Source organism: Mustelus asterias, chromosome 12, assembly GCF_964213995.1.
Source record: "Mustelus asterias chromosome 12, sMusAst1.hap1.1, whole genome shotgun sequence".
Classification (NCBI taxonomy): domain Eukaryota; kingdom Metazoa; phylum Chordata; class Chondrichthyes; order Carcharhiniformes; family Triakidae; genus Mustelus; species Mustelus asterias.
Window position 1 is genome coordinate 1,732,930 of NC_135812.1, and position 12,393 is coordinate 1,745,322.

Consider the following 12,393-nt stretch of genomic DNA (forward strand, 5'->3'; position numbering starts at 1 on the left):
GTGGGAGGAAACCGGAGCACCCAGAGGAAACCCACACAGACACGGGGATAACGTGCAGACTCCACGCAGACATGGGGAGAACATGCAAACTCCATGCAGAGAGAGATCCAAGCCGGGAATCGAACCCGGGTCCCTGGCGCTGTTAGGCAGCAGTGCTAACCACTCTGCCACCATGCCACCCTTCAATTCTGCTCCTACATCTTCTGGTCTAACTTTTTGAAAGCTCCCTTGCTGCACTCCTGTAATGGCGAGCATCTGATCAGTGATTGGTCAGACACAATTTTAAAGGCTCACAATTTAACTGCCAGTGACAGCCTTGCATTAAACTTAAATCTTTGACCACTTCAGCTCCATTTTAAAAATAAATTGTGCTCTAATCTCTACTCAAATCACAGTGGGGAGGCGATGGCCTAGTGGTATTATCCCTTGAACTGTTAATCCACAAACCCTGATAATGTTCTGGGGACCCGGGTTCGAATCCCACAACGGCAGATGGTGGAATTTGAATTCAATAAAAATATCTGGAATTAAGAATCTACTGATGGCCACAAAACCATTGTCGATTGTCAGAAAAACCCATCTGGTTCACTAGATGGAAAAGGAAAGGGCAAAACAAACAGCCCTGTCAACCCTGCAAAGTTCTCCTTACTAACATCTGGGGGCTAGTGCCAAAATTGGGAGAGCTGTCTCACAGACTAGTCAAGGAACAGCCTGACATAGTCATTCTCACAGAATCATATCTTACAGATAACATCCCAGACCACGCCATTACCATCCCTGGATATGTCCTGTCCCACCGGCAGGACAGACCCAGCCGAGGTGGCAGCACAGTGGTATGCAGTCGGGAGAGAGTTGCCCTGGGAGTCCTCAACATGGACTCTGGACCTCATGAAGTCTCATGGCTTCAGGTTAAACATGGGCAAGGAAACCTCTTACTGGCTACCACGTACCGTTCTCCTTCGGCTGATGAATCATGTTGAACAATACTTGGAGAAAGCACTGAGGGTGGCAAGACATACCTGGGCAATTTTCTACTGGATGGGGGATTTCAACGTCCACCACCAAGAGTGTCTCAGCAGCAGCACTACTGATCGAGCTGGTCGGGTCCTAAAGGATATAAGTGCCAAGACTGGGTCTGCAGCAGGTGGTGAAGGAACTAACAAAGGAAATAACATACTTGACCTCATCCTTACCAATCTGACAGTAGCGGTAAGAGTGACCACCGCACAGTCCTTGTGGAGATGAAATCCCACGTTCACATTGAGAATAACCTCCATTGTGTTGTGTGGCACGATCACCGTGCTAAATGGGACAGACTTCAAACCGATCTCGCAACTCAAGACGGGGCATCCATGAGGCGCTGTGGGCCATCAACAGCAGCGGAATTGTACTCCAGCACAACCTGCAACCTCATGGCCCGGTATATCCCCCACTCAACCATTACCATCAAGCCAGGGGATTAGCCCTGGTTCAATGGAGAGCGCAGGAGGGCATGCCAGGAGCAACGCCAGGCATACCTAAAAATGAGATGCCAACCTGGTGAAGCTACCAAACAGGACTACTTGCATGTCAAATGGCAAAAACATAGAGTCATAGAGGTTTACAGCAGGGAAACAGGCCTTTCGGCCCAACTTGTCCATGCCGCCCTAAACTAATCCCAATTGCCCGCATTTGGCCCATATCCCTCTAAACCCATCGTGCCTATGTAACTATCTAAATGCTTTTTAAAAGATAAAATTGTACTCGCCTCTACTACTACCTCTGGCAGCTTGTTCCAGACACTCACCACCCTCTGTGTGAAAAAATTGCCCCTCTGGACACTTTTGTATCTCTTCCCTCTCACCTTAAACCTATGCCCTCTAGTTTTAGACTCCCCTACCTTTGGGAAAAGATATTGACTATCTAGCTGATCTGTGCCCCTCATTATTTTATAGACCTCTATAAGATCACCCCTCAACCTTCTAAGCTCCAGAGAAGAAAGTCCCAGTCTATTCAGCCTCTCCTTATAACTCAATCCATCAAGTCCCGGTAGCATCCTAGTAAATCTTTTCTGCACTCTTTCTCGTTTAATAATATCCTCTCTATAATAGGGTGACCAGAATTGCACACAGTGTGGCCTTCCCAATGTCTTGTACAACTTCAACAAGACGTCCCAACTCCTGTATCCAATGTTCTGACCGATGAAACCAAGTATGCCGAATGCCTTCTTCACCACCCTGTCCACCTGTGACTCCACTTTCAAGGAGCTATAAACATGTACCCCTAGATCTCTTTGTTCTGTAACTCTCCCCAACACCCTACCATTAACTGAGTAAGTCCTGCCCTGGTTCAATCTACCAAAATGCATTACATAGAACATAGAAAAGCTACAGCACAAACAAGCCCTTCGTCCCACAAGTTGTGCCGAACATGTCCCTACCTACTAGGCTTACGTATAACCCTCTATCTTACTAACTTCCATGAACTTATCCAAAAGTCTCTTAAAAGACCCTATCGAATCCGCCTCCACCACCACTACCGGCAGCCGATTCCACGCACCCACCACCCTCTGAGTGAAAAACTTACCCCTAATATCTCCTCTGTACCTACTCCCCAGCACCCTAAACCTGTGACCTCTTGTAGCAACCATTTCAACCCTGGGTAAAAGCCTCTGAGAATCCACTCTATCAATACCTCTCAACATCTTATACACCTCTATCAGGTCACCTCTCATCCTTCGCTTCTCCAAGGAGAAAAGACCTAGCTCTCTCAACCTATCCTCATAAGGCATGCCACCTAATCCAGGCAACATCCTTGTAAATCTCCTCTGCACCCTTTCTATGGCTTCCACATCCTTTCTGTAATGAGGTGACCAGAACTGGACACAGTACTCCAGATGGGGTCTGACCAGAGTCCTATACAGCTGCAACATTATCTCCCGATTTCTAAACTCAATTCCTCTATTGATGAAGGCCAGTATTCCATATGCCTTCTTAACCACAGCCTCCACCTGCGACACTGCTTCGAGTGTCCTATGAACCCAGACCCCAAGATCCTTCTGATCTTCCACACTGCCAAGCGTCTTACCCTTAATATTATATTCTTTCATCCTGTTCGACCTGCCAAAATGAATCACCACACACTTATCTGGGTTGAAGTCCATCTGCCACTTCTCCGCCCAGTCTTGCATCTTATCTATGTCTCGTTGTAACTGCTGACATCCCTCTACAATATCCACAACACCACCAACCTTTGTGTCATCAGCAAACTTGCCAACCCATCCTTCCACTTCCTCATCCAGGTCATTTATAAAAATCACAAAGAGCAAGGGTCCCAGAACAGATCCCTGGGGCACTCCACTGGTGACCGACCTCCATGCTGAAAAAGACCCATCTACAACCACTCTTTGCCTTCTGTGGGCAAGCCAGTTCTGAATCCACAAGGCAACGTCCCCTTGTATCCCATGCCCCTTCACTTTCTCGATAAGCCTTGCATGGGGCACCTTATCAAACGCCTTGCTGAAATCCATATAAACTACATCTACCGCTCTTCCCTTGTCTATGTGTCTAGTTACATCTTCAAAAAATTCAATTAGGCTCGTAAGGCATGATCTGCCTTGGACAAAGCTGTGCTGGCTACTTCTGATCATACTATTTCTCTCTAGATGTTCATAAATCCTGCCTCTCAGGATCTTCTCCATCAACTTACCAACTACTGAGGTTGGGACTCACCGGTCTATAATTTCCCGGGCTCTCTCTTCTCCCTTTCTTGAATAACGGAACCACACCCGCAATCTTCCAATCCTCCGGAATCTCTCCCGTCTCCATTGATGACGCAAAGATCATCGCCAGAGGCTCAGCAATCTCTTCCCTCACCTCCCACAGTAACCTGGGGTACATCCCATCCGGTCCCAGCGATTTATTTAACTTGATGCTTTTCAAAAGTTCCAACACATCCTCTTTCCTAATGTCCACATGCTCAATCTTCTCAGTCCACTGCAAGTCTGCACTGCAACTACCAAGATCCTTTTCCACTGTGAATACTGAAGTAAAGTATTCATTGAGTACCTCTGCTATTTCAACCGGTTCAATACATACTTTCCCACCATCACATTTGATAGGTCCTGCTCCTTCACATCTTATCTTCTTGCTCTTAACATCACCTCGCATTTGTCTAAATTAAACTCCATCTGCCATTCGTCAGCCCACTGGCCCATTTGATCAAGATCCCGCTGCAACTGGAGATAACCTTCCTCACTGTTCATCATGCCACCAATCTTGGTGTCATCTGCAAACTTACTAACCATGCCCCCCTATATTCTCATCCAAATCATTAATATAAATGACAAATAACAGTGGACCCAGCACGATCCCTGAGGCACACCGCTGGTCACAGGCCTCCAGTTTGAAAAACAACTCTCTACAACCACCAGAAGCCAATTTTGTATCCATTTAGATACCTCACCCTGGATCCCGTGAGATTTAACTTTATGCAACAACCTACCATGCAGTACCGTGTCAAAGGCCTTGCTAAAGTCCATGTAGACAACATCAACTGGACTGCCCTCATCTACCTTCTTGGTTACCCTTTCAAAAAAATTAAATTTGTGAGACATGATTTTCCACTCACAAAGCCATGCTGACTGTCCCTAATCAGTCCTTGCATCAAAAACAGCAAGTGATAGACAGAGCTAAGCGATTCCACAACCAACGGATCCAATCTAAACTCTACAGTCCTTCCACATCCAGTCGAGAATGGTGGTGGACAATTAAACAACTTACTGGAGTAGGAGGCTCCACAAATATCCCCAACCTCAATGATGGAGGAGCCCAGCACATCAGTGCAGAAGAGAAGGCTGAAGCATTTGCAGCAAGCTTCAGCCAGGAGTGCTGAGTGGATGATCCATCTCGGCCTCCGCCAGTGGTCCCCAGCATCTCAGATGTCAGTCTCCAGCCAATTCGATTCACTCCACGTGACATCAAGAAACGGTTGGAGGCACTGGATACTGCAAAGGCAATGGGCCCTGATAACATTCCGGCAATAGTACTGAAGACTTGTGCTCCAGAACTTGCCGATCCCCTAGCCAAGCTCTTCCAGTACAGTTACAACACTGGCATCTACCTAACAATGTGGAAAATTGCTCAGGTATGTCCTGTACACAAAAAACAGGACAAATCCAACCCGGCCAATTACCGCCCAATCAGTCTACTCTCAATCATCAGCAAAGTGATGGAAGGGGTCATCAACAGCGCTATCAAGCAGCACCTGCTCGGTGAAGCCCAGTTTGGGTTTCGCCAGGGTCACTCAGCTCCTGACCTTATTACAGCTTTGGTTCAAACATTGACAAAAGAGCTGAATTCCAGAGGTGAGGTGAGAGTGACAGCCCTTGACATCAAGGCCGCATTCGATCAAGTGTGGCATCAAGGAGCCCTAGCAAAACTGAAATCAATGTGTATCAGGGGGCAAACTCTCCGCTGGTTGCAGCCATACCTGGTACATAGGAAGATAGTTGTGGTTGTGGAGGGTCAGTCATCTCAGCTCCAGGACATCTCTGCAGGAGTCCCTCAGGGTTAGTGTCCGAGGCCCAACAATCTTCAGCTGCTTCATCAATGACCTTCCCTTCATCATAAGGTCAGAAGTGGGGATGTTCGCTGATGATTGCACAATGTTCAGCACCATTCGCAACTCCTCAGATACTGAAGCAGTCCATGTTCAAATGCAACAAGACCTGGACAATATCCAGGCTTGGGCTGACAAGTGGCAGTAACATTCGCGCCACACAAATGCCAGGCAATGACCATCACCAATAAGAGACACTCTAACCACCGCCCCTTCACATTCAATGGTGTTACCATCACTGAATCCCCCACTGTCAACATCCTTGGGGTTACCATTGACCAGAAACTCAACTGGACTCACCACATAAACACAGAGGCTACAAGAGCAGGTCAGAGACTGGGAATACTGCGGCAAGCAACTCACCTCCTGACTCCCCAAAGCCTGTCCACCATCTACAAGGCACAAGTCAGGAGTGCGATGGGATACTCCCCACTTGTCTGGATGGGTGCAGCTCCAACAACACTCAAGAAGCTCAACACCATCCAGGACAAAGCAGCCGCTTGATTGGCACATCTACAAACATCCACTCCCTCCACCACTGACGCTCAGTAGCAGCAGTGTGTACTATCTACAAGATGCACTGCAGCAATTCACCAAAAATCTTTAGACAGCACCTTCCAAACCCACGGCCACTTCCATCTAGAAGGACAAGGGCAGCAGATACATGGGAACACCCCCACCTGGAAGTTCCTCTCCAAGCCACTCATCATCCGGAGTTGGAAATATATTGATGTTCTTTCGCAGTCGCTGGGTCAAAATCCTGGAATTCCCTCCCTAACGGCATTGTGGGCCAACCCACAGAACATGGACTGCAGTGATTCAAGAAGGCAGCTCACCACCACCTTCTCAACGACACCTAGGGGTGGGCAATAAATGCTGGCCAGCCAGCGATGCCCATGTCCCATGAACGAATAAAGAAAGAATAAAACTCAATACTCAGGCAACTATTTACACCGAGGAGTTTCAGGGCTCCATGCTTTTAACTGATCGAGAAATCCAGATGAAAAGCCAAGGGTCAACACGCAGGCCGGCACCATGGGAAACACAGCAGAACGAAGACCAGAATCCTAGGCCATTCTGCCAGTCAAGACTGCTCCACCACTCAATGAGATCCTGAATAATCTGAGAGGATACTCCTCCTTTCCCAGCACAGGATGAAGTAAATTTAATGTATGACACCAAACTGGGTTTTAAAGGAAAGCAAATGAGGAATTCCACTCCTGGGAATGAGTGATCATTTCAAGACAGAGGGTAGTTAGTGTAGGAAAGGGACCTTGAGCTTCAGACACATCACAACAACAATTGCTATAAAACAGTATTCCTGAAAGAATCAGCAAATTGTTCAGATTTGTACAAATAGATCACATTCTCCAGGATATCAGAGTGTGGCAGCATGTCAGATACCAGCTAATGTTTCTAATTGTTTCAGGTTACAGGGGGTATTCCCCCCTCCCTGAGCGCTGTGCAGGAGATAGATCCTAATTGGAAATTAACCCACTATACTCACTCTTTCCGGCAGTCTCACTTCTGGTGTGAATATTTCTGCTCCTTCCAGAAGTTCATGTAGATAGATGGGGAACCCTGCAAACAAAACAACTCCTAAAACAAATATATACATATTATACATATTGTTTTATTTATTCTTTCACAGGGTGTGTTCCAGAACACAGAACAGTACAGCACAGAACAGGCCCTTCGGCCCACGATGTTGTGCCGAGCTTTATCTGAAACCAAGATCAAGCTATCCCACTCCCTATCATCCTGGTGTGCTCCATGTGCCTATCCAATAACCGCTTAAATGTTTCTAAAGTGTCTGACTCCACTATCACTGCAGGCAGTCCATTCCACACCCCAACCACTCTCTGCGTAAAGAACCTACCTCTGATATCCGTCCTGTATCTCCCACCACGAACCCTATAGTTATGCCCCCTTGTAATAGCTCCATCCACCTGAGGAAATAGTCTTTGAACGTTCACTCTATCTATCCCCTTCATCATTTTATACACCTCTATTAAGTCTCCCCTCAGCCTCCTCCGCTCCAGAGAGAACAGCCCTAGCTCCCTCAACCTTTCCTCATATGACCTACCCTCCAAACCAGGCAGCATCCTGGTAAATCTCCTCTGCACTCTTTCCAGCGCTTCCACATCCTTCTTATAGTGAGGTGACCAGAACTGCACACAATATTCCAAATGTGGTCTCACCAAGGTTGTGTACAATTGCAGCATAACCCCACGGCTCTTAAACTCCAACCCCCTGTTAATAAAAGCTAACACACTATAGGCCTTCTTCACAGCTCTATCCACTTGACTGGCAACCTTTAGAGATCTGTGGATATGGACCCCAAGATCTCTCTGTTCCTCCACAGTCTTCAGAACCCTACCTTTGACCCTGTAATCCACATTTAAATTTGTCCTACCAAAATGAATCACCTCACATTTATCAGGGTTAAACTCCATTTGCCATTTTTCAGCCCAGCTTTGCATCCTATCTATGTCTCTTTGCAGCCTACAACAGCCCTCCACCTCATCCACTACTCCACCAATCTTGGTGTCATCAGCAAATTTACTGATCCACCCTTCAGCCCCCTCCTCTAAATCATTAATAAAAATCACAAAGAGCAGAGGACCAAGCACTGATCCCTGCGGCACACCGCTAGCAACCTGCCTCCAATCCGAAAATTTTCCATCGACCACCACCCTCTGTCTTCGGTCAGACAGCCAGTTACCTATCCAATCGGCCAACTTTCCCTCTATCCCACACCTCCTCACTTTCATCATAAGCCGACCATGGGGGACCTTATCAAACGCCTTACTAAAATCCATGTATATGACATCAACTGCCCTACCTTCATCAACACACTTAGTTACCTCCTCAAAAAATTCTATCAAATTTGTGAGGCACGACTTGCCCTTCACGAATCCGTGCTGACTATCTCGGATTCATCCGCATCTTTCTAAATGGTCGTAAATCCCATCTCTAAGGACCCTTTCCATCAATTTACCAACCACCGAAGTAAGACTAACCGGTCTATAATTACCAGGGTCATTTCTATTCCCTTTCTTAAACAGAGGAACAACATTCGCCATTCTCCAGTCCTCTGGCACCATCCCCGTGGACAGCGAGGACCCAAAGATCAACGCCAAAGGCTTTGCAATCTCATCCCTTGCCTCCCACAGAATCCTAGGATACATTTCATCAGGCCCAGGGGACTTATCGACCTTCAGTTTATTCAAAACTGCCAAGACATCCTCCCTCCGAACATCTATTTCCTCCAGCCTATTAGCCTGTAACACCTTCTCTTCCTCAAAAACATGGCCCCTCTCCTTGGTGAACACTGAAGAAAAGTATTCATTCATCACCTCGCCTATCTCTACTGACTCCATACACAAGTTCCCACTACTGTCCTTGACCGGCCCTAACCTCACCCTGGTCATTCTTTTATTCCTCACATAAGAGTAAAAAGCCTTGGGGTTTTCCTTGATCCGACCCGCCAAGGACTTCTCATGTCCCCTCCTAGCTCTCCTAAGCCCCTTTTTCAGCTCATTCCTTGCTAACTTGTAACCCTCAATCGAGCCATCTGAACCTTGTTTCCTCATCCCTACATAAGCTTCCCTCTTCCTTTTCACAAGACATTCCACCTCTTTTGTGAACCATGGTTCCCTCACTCGGCCATTTCCTCCCTGCCTGACAGGAACATACCTATCAAGGACATCCAGTATTTGTTCCCATCGATAATTGCCTTTGAGAAGGAGGTGGTGAGCTGCTGCAGTCCATGGACTGGGTAGGTACACCCACAGAGCTTTTAGGGAAGGAGTTCCAGGATTTTGACCCAGCGACAGTGAAGGAACAGCGATATATTTCCAAATCAAAATGGTGAGCGACTTGGGGTGTTCCCAGTGCTGCTCTTGTCTTTTTAAGCAGTAGAGACTGTAGATTTGGACAGTGCTGTCTAAGGAGCCTTGGTGAGTTGCCACAGTGCATCTTGTAGATGGTACACACGGCTGTTACTGTGCTCCAGTGGTGAAGGCACTACATTTTAAGGTGGTGGATGGGGTGTTGATTCAGCGGGCTGTTTTGCCCTGGATGATGTCGAGCTTCTGAAGTCTTGCTGGAGCTGTGCCCATCCAGGCAAGTGGAGAGTGCTCCACCACACTCTGACATGTGCCTTGTAGATGGTGGACAGGCTTTGTAGGGTTTGGATTCCCACCCTCTAACCTGCTCTTATCGTCACAATACTTATGTGGCTAGCCAGGTTCAGTTTCTGGTCAATCTTTCAAAATCTGGTTGTCCTCCCAAAATTCTATAGATTCTGGGACAGTTCCTGCAGATTGGAAGATAGCAAATGTAACCCCTTTAAGAAAGGAGGGAGAGAAAAAACAGGGAACCACAGATCTGTTAGCCTGGTGTCTGTAGTGGGGAAGATACCAGGATCTATTATAGAGGATGTGATAACCTGCCACTTCAAAAGAGATTAGGAATAAACAGGTCATTCTGAGGCTGGCTGGCTGTAGCTAGTGGCGTATTAAGACCATAAGAAATCGGAGCAGAATTAGGCCATTCAACCCATCAGGTCTGCACTGCCATTCAATCATGGCTGGTATGATTCTCATCATGTGGAGATGCCGGCGTTGGACTGGGGTAAACACTGTAAGAAGTTTAACAACACCAGGTTAAAGTCCAACAGGTTTATTTGGTAGCAAAAGCCACACAAGCTTTCGGAGCTCCAAGCCCCTTCTTCAGGTGAGTGGGAATTCTGTTCACAGACAGGGCATATAAAGATACAGACTCAATTTACATGAATAATAGTTGGAATGCGAATACTTACAGCTAATCAAGTCTTTAAGATACAAACAACGTGAGTGGAGAGAGCATCAAGACAGGCTAAAAAGATGTGTATTGTCTCCAGACAAGACAGCCAGTGAAACTCTGCAGGTCCAGGCAGGCTGTGGGGGTTACAAATAGTGTGACATGAACCCAATATCCCGGTTGAGGCCGTCCTCGTGTGTGCGGAACTTGGCTATCAGTTTCTGCTCAGCGACTCTGCGCCGTCGTGTGTCGCGAAGGCCGCCTTGGAGAACGCTTACCCAAATATCAGAGGCCGAATGCCCGTGACCGTCACCATTACTCATGTAAATTGAGTCTGTGTCTTTATATGCTCTGTCTGTGAACAGAATTCCCACTCACCTGAAGAAGGGGCTTGGAGCTCCGAAAGCTTGTGTGGCTTTTGCTACCAAATAAACCTGTTGGACTTTAACCTGGTGTTGTTAAACTTCTTACTATGATTCTCATCCCCATTCCCCTGCCTTCTCCTGTAACCCTTGATCCCCTTATTGATCAAGAACCTATCTATCTCTGTCTTAAAGACACTCAATGACCTGGCCTCCACAGCCTTCTGTGGCAATGAATTCCAATGATTCACCACCCTCTGGCTGAAGAAATTCTTCCTCATCTCAGTTTTAAAGGAGCGTCCCTTCGCTCTGAGGTTGTGCCCTCGAGTTCTAGTCTCTCCCACTAGTGAAAACATCCTCTCCACATCCACTCTATCCAGGCCTCTCAGTGTTCTGTAAGTTTCAATTAGATCCCCCCCTTGTCCTTCGAAACTCCATCGAGTATAGACCCAGACTCCTCAACCGCTCCTCAAACTTTTCATTCCTGGGATCATTCTTGTGAACCTCCTCTGGACCCCCTCTAAGGCTAGCACATCCTTCCTTAGGTATGGCGCCCAAAACCGCTCACAATATTCAAAATGGGGTCTGACCAGAGCCTTATACAGCCTCAGCAGTACATCTCTGCTCTTGTATTCTAGCCCTCTAGAAATGAATGCTAACATTGAATTTGCCTTCTGAACCGCCGACTGAACCTGCATGTTAACCTTAAGAGAGCCCTGAACCAGGGCTCCCAAGTTCCTTTGTGTTTCTGATTTCCAAAGCCTTTCCCCATTTAGAAAATAGTCTATGCCTCCATTCCTCCTTCCAAAGTGCATAACCTCTGACTTTTCCACATTGTGTTCCATCTGCCACTTCTTTGCCCACTCTCCTAGCCTGTCCAAGTCATTCTGCAGCCTCCCCACTTCCTCAACACTACATGTCCCTCTACATATCTTTGTATCATCAGCAAATTTAGCAACCATGCCCTCAGTTCCATCTTCCAGATCATTAATGTATATTGTACTGATCAGGGCTTGGACCCCAGCTGTTAGACAATTTATATTAATGATCTGGATGTGGGAACCAATAATATTTCCAAGTTTGCAAATGACAAAACTAGGTGGGAATGCGTGTTGCGAGGATGATGTAAAGAGGTTTCAGGGGATTTGGGCCAGATTAGTGAGTGGGAAAGAACATGGCAGATGGTATACAATGTGGATAAGTGTGAAGTTATCTACTTGGGTAGAAGGAATGGAGGTGCAGGGTATTTCGATTCAGGTGAGATACTGGTCAAAGGTAACATGCAAGTGCAGCAAGCTATTAGGAAGGCAATTAGTATGTTGGCCTTAATGCAAGAGGATTTGAGTACAGGAGTAAAGATATCGAGCTTCAATTGTACAAAACTTTGGTTAGGCTGCACCTGGAGTATTGTGCACAGTATTGGTCCACTTATCTAATGAAGGATACACTTGCCACAGAGGGATTGCAGCGGAGGGTCACCAGACAGATGCCTGGTGGGATTGTCCTAGGAGGAGAGATTGAGGAGACTGGACCTGTATTCTCTAGAGAAGTGATCTCATTGATGCTGACAAAATTCCTACAAGGCATGACAGGGTAGACGTTTCCCTTGAATGGTGAGTCTGGAACC

The 12,393-nt window shown here is 46.9% G+C and overlaps 1 protein-coding gene across 1 annotated transcript in view; it reads right to left on the minus strand.

Moving 5' to 3' along the window:
- Positions 1-12,393, minus strand: part of vma12 (vacuolar ATPase assembly factor VMA12) — a 28,426-nt gene that overhangs the window by 14,727 nt on the left and 1,306 nt on the right. The window contains exon 3 of the mRNA XM_078224586.1: positions 7,106-7,179. Coding sequence (XP_078080712.1) covers positions 7,106-7,179 — 74 coding nt within the window. The remainder of the gene's footprint in view (positions 1-7,105; positions 7,180-12,393) is intronic.